Source organism: Amphiprion ocellaris, chromosome 1 (genome assembly GCF_022539595.1).
Source record: "Amphiprion ocellaris isolate individual 3 ecotype Okinawa chromosome 1, ASM2253959v1, whole genome shotgun sequence".
Lineage (NCBI taxonomy): Eukaryota > Metazoa > Chordata > Actinopteri > Pomacentridae > Amphiprion > Amphiprion ocellaris.
Window position 1 is genome coordinate 24,039,475 of NC_072766.1, and position 16,948 is coordinate 24,056,422.

The window sequence follows — 16,948 nt, forward strand, 5'->3', positions numbered from 1 at the left end:
GTGTGGGGATTTAAACAAGTTATCCCATTAAACTGACTTTTACTTTGAGACTCAGACAGGTACAGCCACAGTGATCTTTTGAGGTCCAAGGCCGAGGCTGAGGAAGTGGAGGGCCGGCAGCTTGTGATGCTGTGAGAGAAGCAGACAGTAAACAAAACCGTCCATAGAGGAGCCCCTGACAGTTTTGATTATTCCTGTAATTATAGGCCGCTTTCATCACTTCAGAGAGCAGAGCACAGAGGCATTATTTGAACGCCACACATTACCTCAGCTCTGGCAGACAGCAACCGGCATCCGTCACAATCCAACAATTAGCACTGAGAAGGAAAAAAATGCACATTAAAAATGAAGTGAATATCAGTGGCCACCCAAGAGTCCAAATACAGTGAGTCACCCTCTAACAAGTGCTCACTGTACCAACATGACCCCCCCCGTGCCAGAGAATGTTGTGCCTGTCCACTTGCATTTGTTAAGTCCCTATTAAAGTCCCCATGAAGGCAGCTGGCGGGCCCACCTACCTCGACTGTCCCGGTGGAATCCATTCTCGCACTGCACTCATGTGGAAATAAGCCTGTTTACCACCAACGGGTCACACATGCTAATGAGCGTCTGTTTGTTTTCCACTGTGCTCATGCAGGAGGAAGGGAATTTAGGGGGGAAATAATAGATGATATGCAGACAACAGCCCGGGTGGCTTTGTAGCACTAATGATGAAAAACGTACAACAGAGAATAAATGGATATGAAATCAGAGCAGGAAATGTGCCCTGACATTTTTATGTTGCTGAGGCTGATCACACAGAGGTCCACAATGCCGTCTGGCCTGCTTTGAAAGTAGTGCTGTAGCTGCCGGTCAGGCATCTTAGACCCCCCCGTACGGTGTCTGATGAACACCCATCTGACAGGTACGGTTTGATACTGTGTACATTTATTTGCTTGTCTACACAATAAGTTGCTGTAATTAATCAGTGGATTTTTACTGGAGATAAATACTGTCAATACTCAGGCACTCACACACTTATACACTGTAGGAGCCACATCTACAGCATATACTATATATTCTCAAAATTATGTACAACCATAAAAACAGTAAATGGAAAGTTCATCTTTAGAGGCAACTAATAATAACTTAAATGTCTCTAGTTATTGAGCAAATTTGTTGATACACAACACGTCCTAAGAGTTAAGAATAAAATCTGACCTCTTCCCTCAAGGTACTCAACCCTTAGCATCTGTGCAGCTACTCAGGTGTGAATATTTCTGCAAAAGAGCATCTGAACTAGAGCCTGACTGATATTTTGGTAGTGTTTTGGCCTATCGTGGATCACTATTTGCAGATATGTTGCAACAACGTGACAGTTTTTTTCTTTTCCAAAACATAATACACTAAAATATCCATCCATCCATTATCTACACACCTCTTAATTCTCATTAGGGTCGTGGGGGGCTGCAGTCAGGGGACCTAGTCTACTGGGGGGACAATTTGACTGAGGTCCGCTTTTGACTAATTCTGATTTTACTTTTATATTTCACATTAAAAACTGTTGATCTTGCTTTGCTTGGTGTCTTTTATTCAGCACAACCTCACCTGTGTGATTCTACAATTATTTATACATTTTTGATATAATGTATGAACACACTTGACCTAAAATTGCAGAAAAAATACAAAGTCCAAGTAGGAAAAAGTTAGATTTTTTTTTACTGTGGACACCATAAACATGTGTAAAGTATCCTTTTCAGAATTTAGAATGCAAATATAAATTGTTTATGTCATAAAATAATGTGCAAATTTAGCAGTCAACACAGTTATATACCACTATTTGCACTAAAATACAGGAATTTTTTAGGCGCTTTTGCACAACTATTTACAAAATCATCAGGAGTCACAATAAAATTTTACATAAATGAATTTGTGCCACTCCAAAAAACTTTTTCAGTCCACCACAGTCTCTATAATGGCAAAAACAATGAACGGGCTTTAGGACCATGGGGAGAATCTGGGGTCCTGGTGTTCTCCACTGCTAGAATATTATTATTATTATTATTATTATTATTATTATTATTATTATTATTATTATTATTATTATTATTATTATTATTATTATTATTATTATTATTATTATTATTTTACATCTGAAGCAAAGTCTTCATTTTCTGTGCATCGTGTGTCTTCTCTGTGTCTGGCAGAGACAGTGATCTGTGGCTAAAGCCAGTGAAGGACCTGTTGCTCTCTGAGTGGAGCTGACTTAAAAACATGTTAGAAAGTTCCAAATCCGCACTTTGGTCATCTCTCCTCCGTGTATTTCTAAAATATTCCACTCTCTTACTAGTAACACAGAGACGCTCTCACTGGGTTGGTGTCTGTGTGGCCGCTCCCAGAGCGTCTCTGTCCATCCCCCAGCCGCTGCAAGTGTTGAGCTCTTTGTCCCAGGTGCTCCCATGGGTGCTCCCAGCGGGGAGTCTCAGAGCTGTTTGTTTTTCACACGTCACTCCCCCCTGGTGTTTCTCTGATTGTTTTTGTGTCGGCTACAGAAGGCTTCACAGAATCTCCCGTTTAGCCGTGTATCATACAATGACGCACGAAACGCGCTCGCCTATAGTTGGATCAAAAGTACAGAGTTTATTATTGATCATAACTCTGGTTGTACTTGGCCGATCAACACGACTCAAAATATCAGCGCCGATAATCGGTCGGACCGATTATCGGCGCTGATATTTTGAGTCGTGTTGATCTCTACTTTTGATCTTCTCAGCACTATCTGCAGCACATGTAGCAGAGTAGGCATCCTCACAGCTGAGCAGACACTAGTGCAGAGTCAAGCCGTGTCCTCAAAGTAAGTTGCTAACTATTTATGAAATACATTGCTTAAAACAATGATCCCGTTGTATCAGCCAAGTTTTCTGGAAATTGCTCTTCAAAAAAATCTGCATCAGAATTGACTACAAAAATCAAATACACATCTCCTCACTTTCTGGAGGAGGAACATCATAAACTATTTTACAAATTTTTCGGCATGTTGCCCAACTCAGAATTGGCCTCATGCTGTTTGGACACTTGTGCTGCTGTTTTTTTTTTCTTGTTGATAAAGTACAGGATGCTACAGCAGATGGCACAATCATGCTCTAAAGCTAACATTATGCACGCACATGAGCTAGTTTCTGCAGCATATCATGACTGCTCCAGAAAGTCAGCAGTAATCCTGCAGGAGAATGTCAAATTTAAAAAAAAACAGACAAACAAACAAACAAACAAACAAAAAAAGAAAGATTCTTTGTATAATGTTGGGTGACCACATTCTGCCAGAACAGCTTGAATTACTCAGGTGTTTATCCATCCAGTAGAGTTCCATTCTTCCAAAAGACTATCGCTCATTTAGTGTTTTGATGATCAACAGATCAACTTTGTCTTGATTTGCAGTGGCTCTTCCTTCTTAGAATACAAGTGCACCCGAACCAGTCCAGCAAAACGCCCCCAGCACAGTGTACTGTATCTTCTATTGTTCTGTTTATTGTTATATAACTGATGAACACACTTACCTGCAAAGTATGAAGAGACAGTGCTTTCCAGATATGCATTCTTGAACAAGTTTTCTTTCTTGAACAATAGCAGTCTTGTTCAGGGCATTGGGCTGGTTCCTCAAATGTGCATTCCTGGTAATAATTTGACTCAACTAGTACTGTTGTTACACTTTGGAAAACTTTTGAGCCAAAGTATTTTAAAATGTTTCATTTGCCAGTTAGAAGATGCTCTACTATAACTTTTGACATACCTTCTCCTCTCCTGCTACCATCCCCTCTGCACTCAAGACAAACAGTTTTGAAACAGCTCTACCATCCAGTAAACAGCTACAGCGAGTAAAGAACGATGCCTCTTTGGCACCTTCATTTAAGGAAGTGGTGTCTGAGGAAGCAGCTGCAGAGTGTCTCAGGGTTATGTCATCAGCAATGGTGTCCTCAAGCGTAAATGTAGTCGAAATCTGATGTAGCACAGAAATATGAAACCTGTCCAACATGTCTAGTTGCTGGTAAACTGAACCAGAACCTCTCGCTCCTCTGTATCCAGGCCCTGTTATTTGAAAACCCTATGAGCACTTCATACCTGTTTGTGTTGGTTCTAATCCTGAAATTCAAATAGGGAATCATTGGTTAGCTAAGCATTATATGTGTAGCTACCAGTTTACCAGTTTTTGTGTTGCTACTGCCTTGCACAGGATTACAGCACTAGCATTAGAAACCATTGATCAACTTTTTTTCCCTTTCATTTAAGGGTGCCAAAGAAGATTTAAAGTTCTAACTTAATGTTCTGCCTTGTTGCTCAGGTGTTTCAGGAATGTACGTACTTACATACTTTTCAGATACACTGGGAACATTGGAAATGTTTCAGTAAAAACTGAAGTCCATGTTGCTGACTGCTGTTGCAGTCATTATTGGAGATTCCAGCTGTCTTCATGAATACACACTTGCAAAACAGCACAAAAGAAACATTTGTTCAAACTACATTTCTTCAAAAAACATTGTACTATCAAGCAAAAAACATTTTGTTGAAAACTTTATCAATAGCTACTACATGACTGTAATTTCCATTCATCCATTATCTATACACTGCTTAATCCTCATTAGGGTTGTGGAGGGGCTGGAGCTTCTCCCAGCTGACTTGGGGTGAAGGCAGGGGACACCCTGAACAGGTCACCAGTCTGTCGCAGGACTACATATACAGACAAACAATCACACTCGCATTTACACCAAGGGGCAATTTAGAATAATCGATTAACCTCAGCATATTTTTGGACTGTGGGAGGAAGTCGGAGTACCCGGAGAAAACCCACATATGCACAGGGAGAACATACAAACAGAAAGATCCCAGGAGTGCCGGGACACGAACCAGGGATCTTCTAGCTGCAAGGCGAAAGCGCTAACCACTGCATCACTGTGCAGCCCGCATGACTGTAATTTGAACAGTGTAATAATGGTGGTGATTGTATTACTGCAGAGAGAGAGTTAAATACACCATGCTTGTTTAAAAATGACATTACATTACATTTCTGAAGGGAATTACCTTTAGCACGGAACCTTGGTTGATGTGGAACATCCATGTTTGCTTGCTATTGCCAGTATGTCTGTATTTGTTAGTGTCAAGTTAGATATACTGGTGCTAAAAACTGACTTTCTTCGTAATAATTAAGGCTTTGATATTGATGTGAACACACCAATGGGAAAAGTGGGAAAATGGTAATTATGGTAACTCTGATGTGATGTGAGCAGGACTTTAACAGATTTGAGCCTGCATGCTGTCCTGCTCATAGAAGAATGTTTGTGGAACAAGTGTGCTATTTGTGTTAATGTGCTAGACTTCATGAGAAACTGGTGCTTCAGGCTAAAGAAGGCTGATGAACTGGCAAAAGATAGTTTTGCTGTAGGCCAGAAAAAGTGAAGGTGTGATGTGATGAAAAGAATAGTGTTCTCTCCTGGTGTTAAGTGTTGGTTTTCTTGCCACATTCTGAGAGGACTTTGCATGGCAAATGAAGTATCAATCTATCAGAAAAAGACTGATGTTGTAATTTTCTTTATAAACATTTTATACCAACTTGATGATTTTTTTTTTATCCCCTTCATTCTGTTTCACCTTGTAGGAGAAGTCAGTATTCCCAAAAATCCTTTGTGTAACTTAAAATGCCTTCTGCTACCATGTTACATCAGATTTTATTATCAGAATATCAACATTTACTGCCTTTCCACAAAATAAAAGCTGCTGTTTTTGCTTCTCAGGAATGAGAGTTGGCAGTGTTGTCGAACAACAAAGTCATATCTGTGTGGGAAAATACAACTCAGATAGTATTTTATACCACAGACAGACTGGAGACTCTAAATACCATTCAGATAAAATTTGAATGTTGTTTTTTGCCTATCTGTGTTTCTTCTGATTCTTGTCAGTTCTTGGCTCCAGTTCCCTCCTGTCTACTGTGACCTTCTTTGGGTGCAAAAGAATAATATGTCATAATACAATAGTAATATAAATTTAAATTGGTCAGTAGTTTGTTGTTGAACAATAATTATACTACAATAACAATTTCAAAATAAATTTTAACTGAACAAAAACAAGCTGAAATGAGCTATATTAGAGTTTGGTAACAGTGACACTTGGAGAGTGCATACAGGGAGTGAACCTAAATGCCTTACAATACCTTACAATAAATTAGATTAGTGTTGTGGTGAAAATCATAATGCTCATTTATTTGTCCTTTAATTCGGATCAAACAAATCTAATGCCCTAATTTGCACAAAAAAATCTTTAAAGAGTGTCGATGAGGTTCTACCTTTGACCCTTGTTCCCCTTCGGTAATTCAAATTTGCTTGGTGTTTGGCACATGTATATTGATTTTTCAGGTCTTTTGATGAAACATTACATAATTTCATCTTTGATCAGACTCTCCTATTTAGGCCACCACTACTGTGGATCACAGCAAATGGAGGTACAGCTTATGTGACCTCCCCGCTTTGAGTTTTCAGTGTGAAGCAGCTGACAAAGGTACAAAGGATCCAGTAATTATGAGGTGAATCAGTTGATGGTGCATTAGTCACAAAGACTGCAAACTTATATAATGTGGTGGGAGAACGTCTCATTTTGTGATGACACATGGAAAATTAAAACAACACTATAGACCCCCCACTTCTGATGACTAAGTCCTGCTTAACAAGTCACAATTCAAAGCACATTTGCAGCTTCAAAATTTGCACAGAAACAAATAGCTTTACAGAATTTTTGCTACTGTGGTAAACCAAACTATCCTGTTACATCATTTATGTGTTTCAAGGCTTTGGGAGTATTGGCTTTGTTCCGTAAGGGTAAGTCAAAATCATCCAGCTGTATTTTAAACACACAAAACACTGGAAATGTGTGTGTTTTTCAGTGGGATTCAGTGTTTATAGGTGTTTTAAAATGTTTTGGCCTGAGTGCTGTCAAGTATTACACAACTGGTCATACATTTAATGAACATCATGCATGTATATAGTATGTTACAGGAAGGACATATCACTTTAAAATGAAACTTGTGTTTCAATTTTACAGAAGCTGCCCGGAACAAAAGTTTTGATGTGTTTGCTAGAGGTCGACTGCTGAATGTGGTCACACAACCGGATGTAACCAGTTGAGTCGTCCGGCAGCCGAGAGGCCGATTAGCACTCAAGCTAACGTAACCCAAATAGTCAAAAACCGTAATTTTTAAAATTTTTATTCCACATTGAACTTTGGTAACTCCAGCGAATAAAGATGATTAAAGCCATATTGATTTTTAACAACCACGGGAAGCCGCGGCTGATCAGATTCTATCAGTATTTTGTAAGTATTTTAGGGTTTGCTGCTCAAAACATTAGTATTTTCGTATTGTGTTTAGTTAGCAGTCAATATTTCGTTAGTTTCTGCATAATTATTCCCACTACAAATGTTGCTGAACTCTTGATAGGAGTGCGTTCTCAATTTTTTTCCAGTAACAGTGTTACGATTTATCTAAACCGCTAGCTGAGGCTAGCTAGCAGTGATGTACCGAAATAAACCAGCAGCTTAGCCAGCCACTTTTCAGTTCCCTTCTGCTCAAGCAGACATTTTTCTTTTTGGCAGATCAATGTGTGTGCACATTCTGTTACATCTTATCCGTCAGGTATAAATACGAAGTAACAAGGATGAAACGCGTTACTTTTAGGCTTTGTACAGACCACAGATCTGCTTCTTGGCCAAGCTAATTATCCTCATATCACTAATTTTACATCATTAATGTGGCTTAGAAGTGCAGGTAAACTTGCCCACATCTTTCACAGTGAACCTCAAAGCGAAAAGTGAACATCAGAAATATTATTATGACCCTTTTTTAAAACTGTTGTTTAGTTAGACGCTGTTAAATTCAGACCACGTAGGACGATTGTCAGGTTAAGAGAATGAAGAAATTTATTGACCACAGTTTAACATAAGTTCAGATACAGTGGCACAGACAAGCAACTTTTATAGGGGTGTTTAGGTTGAGACTATTGCTTTCACTGGGGTGACACAATGTCTAATTAATTTTTTCTGTGGCAAATCTTTGTAAGCCAAATATTCACTTATTTTGGTCATTCATTCCTCTCACGTGCTTATGCATTCAAAGCTGCAATGCAGAAGTACATTAGAATCAGTTTACAGGGAAATGACCGTTGACTAAATAAAAAATCTGGAATGCTTGCTAAAATTAGACTTTTTAATTGCTGTTAAGGCCTGCGAGATATCTGCAATTAAAATTTAATAAAAAGTACACAAGATGCTTGCATAAAAAGCGTCCTTGTTCTGTTCAGGACACCCACCTAATTGAGACGTCACACTGTGTCCATCCAGCCTTTTGTTTCTGTGTTTTGGCTGCAGGTTTTGGGTCAGTTTAAATTTGTTCAGCAGTATGCATCGCTTGTTTTCAAAACTTTTCAAAGTTGGTCTCAGGCCATCAAGAGCTTCTACTAAAATCACAACTAAACTTAAGTCATACATGCTTTTACTAAGAAATCGTGCACAGATACTTGAATCACTTATAAAAACGGATGTAGTTTTGTACTGTCTGTACACTTTTTAATGACAGTTATTTAAAAGCTTCGATTTGCTATGAAATCAGTAAAATCATTTTGTGGTTGGTACTACTTGGTTGTACGTGGGTAACTGAGCGGTGGTTGGCCTGTAAAAATGCATGTATGTACGAGCAACAGAAAATTAAGGAAAAAATATAATTTCTGGGATGCAAGTCCATTTCTGTGAGTACATATGTAGCCCTTCAATGGGCTTCACTCTTGGTTTTGTGGGGTCATCAGACTTTAGGCTGTGGTGGCCGTTATTTAGTTGATATGATGCCGGAATTGGCAATATTGTTCTTGATTGTTTTTCTTTTTCAGTCACCAAGTTAAAGGACTTTATTGGAAAGCTTATTATTAAACATAACTTTATGTAAGGAGCATGGCCCTTATCAAAGCTTTCATTTTAAGTAGCTTTTTCTGTGAAGTTATGCAGATTTGTAACTTCTGTCTGTAAGTAGGATTTGTTTACTTTGATACTGTGAAACTTGTACTGCTGCGGTATCTCAATGTTAGAAACATGCCAGACTTAAAAAAATGAGCCACTTCTTCTAGAATAGATTTAGTAACCTAGACCAACATCTCCAAGAATGGTAACACTCAGTGTGAGAACCATGTTTTCTTTAGGCGGAGGACATGCAACAGCAGATCATTCGGGAGACTTTCCATTTGGTATCTAAGAGAGATGACAACGTCTGCAACTTCTTGGAGGGGGGAAGGCAAGTATGCTGTAATTCAGTTTGAAAATTTCAGACATTAATCAAGTATTTACACCTTATCTGTTTGTAGAAAAGACTCAGATATGCTTGAAAAACTGCAGATCTTGGCTAGTTTATGCTGTGTTTTTATAGCTTTCTGGTAGAGACTTAAAGGCCGACCTACTATTTGAATTAGGACGTTCTATGATATTTTGACAAACCTTGAAGACTACCTGCTGTAAACCCCAGGCCACCTTTGAGGGATTTCTTTGCTTAGCTTTATGTCACCACCGAAGCTGACTTCACTAGAAATGAGCCAGCAGCTGTCAGCAGATGCAGTAGCACCCCGTTAACCATTAGATGGAGGCAAACACACAAAAGTCTCAGTCACATCATTCAATTCTCTGCTTTAGACTAACCTAACAGTTAATTTTAATGTAGCAGACCTTTTAATGGCTGCCCAAATACATCTGTCATTTCTTTCTGCCTTTCTGAATTATCTGCTTTCAGTCTCATTGGTGGCTCCGACTACAAGTTGATTTACCGACACTACGCCACCCTCTACTTTGTCTTCTGCGTGGACTCGTCTGAGAGTGAGCTCGGCATCCTGGACCTTATTCAGGTCTGCTGCTACTTTTTTAAAATGCTCTGTAGAAAAAAACAAATGGTCATTATTCAAGTGGAATCACGTATCTCTGTCCCACAGCACCCACTCTTTGCTCTTACAGTAGTCAAAGCTTGAACTTAGACTCTCTAACCTCCTACTGAGGCTGCTACTACACAAGCTGCTTGTCATTGGTCAGTTTTGGAGTAATTGTTTGACCTTTTGCCTCCTTACTCATCTTAATGCTGATGATCTTGTACAATGAAACATATTCTGCTGCTGATTTCACAGGAAATCTGGCTGGGTAAGACTGAAACTCTGTTATCACATATACAGGCTGTATAGACCTGTTACCAAATTAAGAACTGATATCCTCAGCTTTTTATTTTAATTTTATCAGAGCTGAAATCTGGCTTCACATCTTTATTGTCCTGTGCCTGTACAAAGTTTGGTCAGTAATTGTCTGTACTGTACTCGCTTATTCAGCAAACTTACAGGCACTGAGCAAAACAGAAAATAATGCAAATCCTTGAGGAGATCCAGCATTTGTTATTCTAATCTCAGTATTTTTTTTCTGATGAGATTGTATTCTTTATTGTAGGTGTTTGTGGAAACGCTGGATAAATGTTTTGAAAATGTCTGCGAACTGGACCTCATATTCCACATGGACAGGGTGAGTAGGAAATAGGGAGCCTTTTCTGTCACTGTGTTTATTCAAGTGCTTTTCTTCTGCACACCACTGCTGTGCACAGCTACACAGATGAGTCAAATAATGACTGATAAATGACAACATTTGTCCAAACAAGAAGCCAAGATGTTCTCTGGCTTCCGCCTCTCCAGATGAGAGGATTTTCTGCTTTCCCTTGTCATATATAACAGCAAAGTTGAATATCTTTGGATTTTTGAGAGCCTGTCTTGAGAAACTATTAGAACATTTTTCCAGCTGTTTAAAGTGTTTTATACAGGTGTAATGATGAAAATAAAATAATAAGTAATGGAAACCCTGACACAGTGTATGCCATGGTATATAAATGAGCACCTTGGTCACTTTTTGGTAAAAGTTGCAATGGCAGTGGTATTAGTTCAGACCTAGTGAGATCTGTGTATCATTTGTAGTATGACGGAGGTTTCAACTGCATGCAGTCCCATTGCACAATGCACAAGATTGCCATGTACTAATGTAGGACATTGATACGTGCAGTATACAAAAGAAGTAAGTACCTCAATGTGCAATATCAGTGGAACAGTAAGGTGTTTGCTCATACGCAAAATTAAACAAAAACCATTTAGATTACTATGTTAAAAATGCAGGCCCCATAGTAGGATTTCAACGCAACAAAAGTCAATAAATTTTTCATGACAGATTCAATCCTTCTCAGTATGGAGGAGACCAGTGTTGTACAGATTTCTGGAGAGATGTTCTGCCGTCCCTGAGAGATGGAATGTTTTCAACCTCTTTTTGCCAGAGGGGCTGTGTTACTCTACCTTTCTGTTTAAAATTCCCCTGAGGTGTTTTATTGGACTCAAGCCAGGTGACATACTTCGCCAGGTCATATTTTAAAAGTTTTCACCTTTACAAACATGTGTGTGGTTATGGCAGTGTGCTATACATCATTATCATGCAAGAATATTTGTCTGCGGGCTGCACAGTGGTGTAGTGGTTAGCACTTTTGCCTTGCAGCTAGAAGATCCCTGGTTTGCGTCCCGGCTTTCCCGGGATCTTTCTGCATGGAGTTTACATGTTCTCCCTGTGCATGCGTGGGTTTTCTCCGGGTACTCCGGCTTCCTCCCACAGTCCAAAAATATGCTGAGGTTAATTGATCATTCTAAATTGCCCGTAGGTGTGAATGTGAGAGTGATTGTTTGTCTTTGTATGTGGCCCTGCGACAGACTGGCGACCTGTCTAGGGTGTCCCCTGCCTTCACCCGAGTCAGCTGGGATAGACTCCAGCCCCCCCCACGACCCTAGTGAGGATTAAGTGGTGTATAGATAATGGATGGATGGAATATTTGTCTGCTTTCCAGCATCTGCGGACTGGGAGTCATCTTGTCAGCCACTATTTTGGCATATCCACAGGCGTTCTTGGTGTCATTTATAAATATCATCTTCCCCTCATGCACCCCTGTATCATCATACTCCCATGTCTGTGCTTCACTGTCAGGACTATGCATTCATTGTTGGTCCTGACAAGGTTTACGCCAAACATGCTTGACATCTAAGCCTAGAAAAAAAATACAAAGAATGTTGTCCCAGTATTCATCAGCCTTCAGTGCATTTTAGCAGTAGAGGGTTTCTTCTTGTATGCCATCTCTAAGGGTTCATGTTTTGTAGTGTCTTCTGTCTGAACTGTCACAGAAACTCCAATATGCACACCCTCCGTGGCATCATAACCTCTGCTCGTCTGATTAGTGACACTGTGGCTCAATCTATAATGACTGATTACTGCTGTGAAAACCGTGTTTTCACTCATGTTTGTTTGGTCATCAATCGTCCTGTATCCTTTTGTGTCTTTGTTAAGTCTCATAATCAGTATTTTGTGGCAGTTGTTTTCCATGTGGAGCCATGAAGCAGACATGCAGATAGTCACACACTCATGGATCCAAAGAGAAACTTCTGATTTTTTCATTTAATAGCCATGTTAACTGGAGACCACATGTGTACTCAGTATTATTTCAGTGATCACAAATTTTTTTTAACTTGTGTGTCGGTGATCACAAGGGTGTTCACATTTGTTGCACTGGGTTCCTACTTTGGCTCCTGTTTTCAGGGTAGTTTTTCTAAAGTATATGCTTTAGATTGTTCATAAGAGGAAATACTTCAACTTTCAGTTTAGAATTAACGGAGTTATCGAGTGGTAATGCAGTTTAAGATCACTTAGCATTTAAGTGATTGTGCACGTGTGTTTTTCTTCTGTAAAGTATATAGGGCAAAACAACAGTCCCTAAAAGATGAGACCTAATCCCAGTGAAAGCTGCCATTGTGACTGCAATGAAGAATTAAAAACTACCACAGGAACTGAGAAAAATCTAGTCATGTTTGTCCTAAAAATTGTCATAAAAAAGAATCAAGTCCTCAAACTCCTCATCTAATCTTCTGACCAAACCTGTGCGTTGGGCAAATAACACGCTCGTACCATGGCTCTAATAGTCACTATGGTGGATATGTCTGAATGAAGCAGTGAGGAATGTCAACATAAAAGTGACCTTCGTCTGAATGACAGAATCTCATCACTTTCACAGATTGAGCAATGTTATGTCTAAAAATAGATTAGTGGCACAAAAATGACCTACTGGAATATGAACCCTCTCCAGTGTCAGAACAACCTCCACTGTTGTTCGTAACTTGCAGTTTAACTGTCCATAAATATTTGAATGTGATGTAAATGGGCTGTCAGTACAGACTCGACACTTCTTGTTGTTTCAGAATAAAACTAACAAACCAAATACTTCTCCTTCTTACTGTAAAGATGCTGTAAGAAGTGGTGATATAACTGATGTGGCAAAGGTTAGATTATTTTTCCTGCCATAACCTTTAAAATAGTTTTTCTACAAATAAATCAGTTAGGTGAAGTTCTGTTAAAAGCACATAATGTCAGTCTCCTTTTTTTTTTGTATTTGGTCCCCTCATCTATCTCAGCTGGCTAAATTCCTATACAAACACACAATGTGTGAGCCTTAAGTGTGTAGCCTGTAGAAACTAAAGGACTCAAAACAACCTCAGATTTACTGTTTCAAAATGTGTGTTTGTGTCTTTACCATACAGCCAGTTGCTTTTCAGGAACAACTGCTATGGATGTTTTATTGTATGGTCCCAGGATTTCTTTTATATCTGTACTATATTTCCAACTCAGCTCCTGACATCATCCTTCTCTTGACATTTTCACCTTAAAAATGCTAGAAACATCTGCAGAGAGCTGTTTTGTCAATAAACTGATTTGTTTTGCAAGGAATTACGAAATGTTCAAGGTATCATCACATAAAGATGGTTTATTTTTCTAAATTTCATTGAAATTTTGTGCAGAGCCACTTTAGATTGAAGCTCTGTGTTCTTCAGGTTAGATCCAGACCCTCTTTTTTCTCTCCAGAACAGAGTTAGAAGTGTTGCTGGAAGCTAATCAGACACATCCACGGCCATCTTGATTGAATTTTCCCAGCAGGAAATTGATGTCATGTGGTGCTGCGGGGTTTGGCCTGAGGAATGTTCCTAAGATGAAACTTGGAAATACTTCCACTAGAAAGAAAGCTCTTTGGTCTCAGAGTGCTCTGCTAGCTGGACGACACCCACCTGGATAGCATCATAAAATATTCATTTTACACATGTGCACGGTTTTGAAACAGACTTTATAAAGCAGATAGAATTAAGCTGCTTCAATTTGGGTCCTTAGTAGAAGACAATTTCATGTTCCCTGAAATACTTCCAGCCCACAGGAATTCACAGATCTAAGCTTTAGAGAAATAGATCCATGGGTGAAAGCTGCTGTGTTAACCACTGTGCTGTGCTCTTTTTGCAGGTTCATTATATCTTGCAGGAGGTGGTGATGGGAGGCATGGTGCTGGAGACCAACATGAATGAAATCGTAGCTCAGGTGGAGGTGCAGAACCGCATGGAGAAGTCAGAGGTCAGGCCATTTCTACCAACATCAAAGGACCATACTGTGGAGTTTTTACATGTTTTAGCTATTTTAGCTCATAAAGGACAACTTGAGCAAACTTCCCAAAGGAGGGGACCAGTTTCAAAAGTGCAGCATGGGTTGTACATGATTGATTGATTTCTTTATTTTTGTGTCACGCACACAAGCATGCCCAACCCTCAAGACACCAATATACTAGCATTGCAGCAATGCATCCAAAACACACATTTTTCTGCTGCTCAGTTCTCAAACAAAATGTGTTGTCTTTTGTCCCAGGTCTGTCAAAGAAATTCTGCAATGAAAAAGGTTCCTCTTCTAAAACACAACTTAAGTTTTTCGTGGTCATCTAACCTCAAGAAATCAGCATAAACAGAGGACATCTTACTGAAAAGTACCTCCTAAGTCAAAAGTTTATTTAGCAGTTCAAACAGGTCTGATGTTGCAACCATTGATATTTTTTTTGTTAAAGAAACAATTGACCAATCAGAACCTTGTAGAAATAGGGACATCGACCTCCTATGTGACTACAGTACTTAGCTACATTCCTGAATAGTATAAAAGAAAATTAAAGACGAGCATTAATGCGAGTGAATGGCACAGCTGTAAAAGTTACTGTGAGTGAACTTTCAGAAATACAACTCCTAAGCTCTTCCATGCATTCCTTGCCTGATTGCAGCCAGAAAGCAACTCAAACATCAGCCACAACCACTGTTTATCAGACAAAGGGTTTTATGCAACCATTTCTCCTTGTATGTCTTAGTCTTTCCCAAGACTTGTAAACAGATGACAAGTTCACAGGTTCAGACCAATCTGAAACAGACCTGTAGAAAACCTGCTTGAAACACCGACAGTAAAAACTAGTTTAAAGAAAGACAGTGACACTACATAAACTTGCGTCCATTTTGGTATCGGATATATTGCTACAGACCCAGGAACGCAGGCAGTAGAATGAGACCCTACTTTACCAGATTAGGCTCAGTAGACTCTAGACTGAGACCCATAAAGACACATCTGCTACATTTTATGGTCCAAAGTCCCCCTTTATCAGCATATTTTTTATTGTATGAACACATTCACTGACTGAATGAATGAAGTGATTATAATCCTCTGTCTTTAAACCGTGTAGTTGACGGCAGGAGCGAATCTTTAGAAAACATACAGTGTATAAACAATATAAATGCAACAATGTTTTTTGATAGACAATCAGTTATATCGTCACAACAGTTTTAGAAATGATGCGATCACATAAGGATTCCACACAGAAGCTTTAAAGGTTGTTTGTCCGTGTTTTTTTTGTGCAGGGAGGTCTGTCGGCAGCCCCCGCTCGCGCCGTCTCCGCCGTGAAGAACATGAACCTGCCTGAGATTCCCCGTAACATCAACATTGGAGACATCAATATCAAAGTGCCGAGCCTCTCCCCGTTCTGAAGAGCATTCCCGCTGAGCTATGCAGGTCTGGCGTACTACTGATGCAGTCCTCCTCCACCCAGCTCTGTGGCTGATGCTGAGAACACTGGCTTTTCTGTATATAAATGTACAATAGAACCACAGCAGCAGACTCTCCTTCATTCTTATCTCATATGTATGGGAGGTAAGCTGCGGTTCATTTTTGAGTTCTGCTGTATACATGTTACAGAGTGCTCCAGTTGAAGGATTTGCACAATAATGTAAAGTTTAATTCTACAAGGCACCAAGAGTAATATAATTATCTATATATTTTTTGGTTTTCTTGGTTGTTTTTTATGTCTCCAGTTCATTTCTTACTCTTTCCAAAAGACAAATGAACTGTCATAGTCCAGTGTGTATTTTCCTGCACAGCTCTTCCAAATCTCTGAGGCTCATCAGCGGTTGTTCTGAATAAGTTCCGAAAACGTTCCCTCCTGTTTGGAAGCAGTTTTTGGACTCGTTCAGTTCACTGTAATGTGATTCCTTGGCTTCTGTTTTTGGCTATAATTACTCAAACACTGGCTTGGTTCTTGTCGCAATCAATTTTTCCTTCTCTGTAATATATTTTGTCTCTGACATCTTTGTGATTTGTGAATAATATTATTGTTCTCCTGGGGGCAGATTGTGCAGAAAATGTAAGTGCTGTTTAGTTGAAGCCAAGTTTTAATGTGCTGTGATAGGATCTTGCCAACATCTGTGCAGAGAAGCAACAGACTACAGTAAATGTGACCTTCTTTGGCTCTTTTAGTGTTTGTATAAAGTGTGTTTTATTTTCTGATTGTAGTGGTTAAATATGATTGAATTCAGACTCTGTTGGTAGAGTTTTATCATGAAATCCTGTCAAGATTTTTAAGAAAGGAGACGTGCCCTGGTGTCAAAGACATTCCTTGCTAAGGTAAATTGAATAAATGAAAGTATAAATCAGCGTGGCTGTGCTTTCTTCAACTCAACAAGAAACTTGCTGCATGTCAGGAAGGTAAGCTGAGTCACTG

At 39.3% G+C, this 16,948-nt stretch overlaps 1 protein-coding gene across 1 annotated transcript; it reads left to right on the top strand.

Annotated features, from left to right (window-relative positions):
- Positions 1 to 7,132: 7,132 nt before the first annotated feature.
- On the top strand, positions 7,133 to 16,881 carry ap3s2 (adaptor related protein complex 3 subunit sigma 2). The gene is made up of 6 exons (XM_023297338.3): positions 7,133 to 7,335; positions 9,207 to 9,298; positions 9,788 to 9,899; positions 10,483 to 10,554; positions 14,392 to 14,499; positions 15,813 to 16,881. Exons 1-6 carry the CDS (start codon positions 7,267 to 7,269, stop codon positions 15,936 to 15,938), a joined length of 579 nt encoding a protein of 192 aa, XP_023153106.1. The 5' UTR covers positions 7,133 to 7,266; the 3' UTR covers positions 15,939 to 16,881.
- Positions 16,882 to 16,948: the final 67 nt, after the last annotated feature.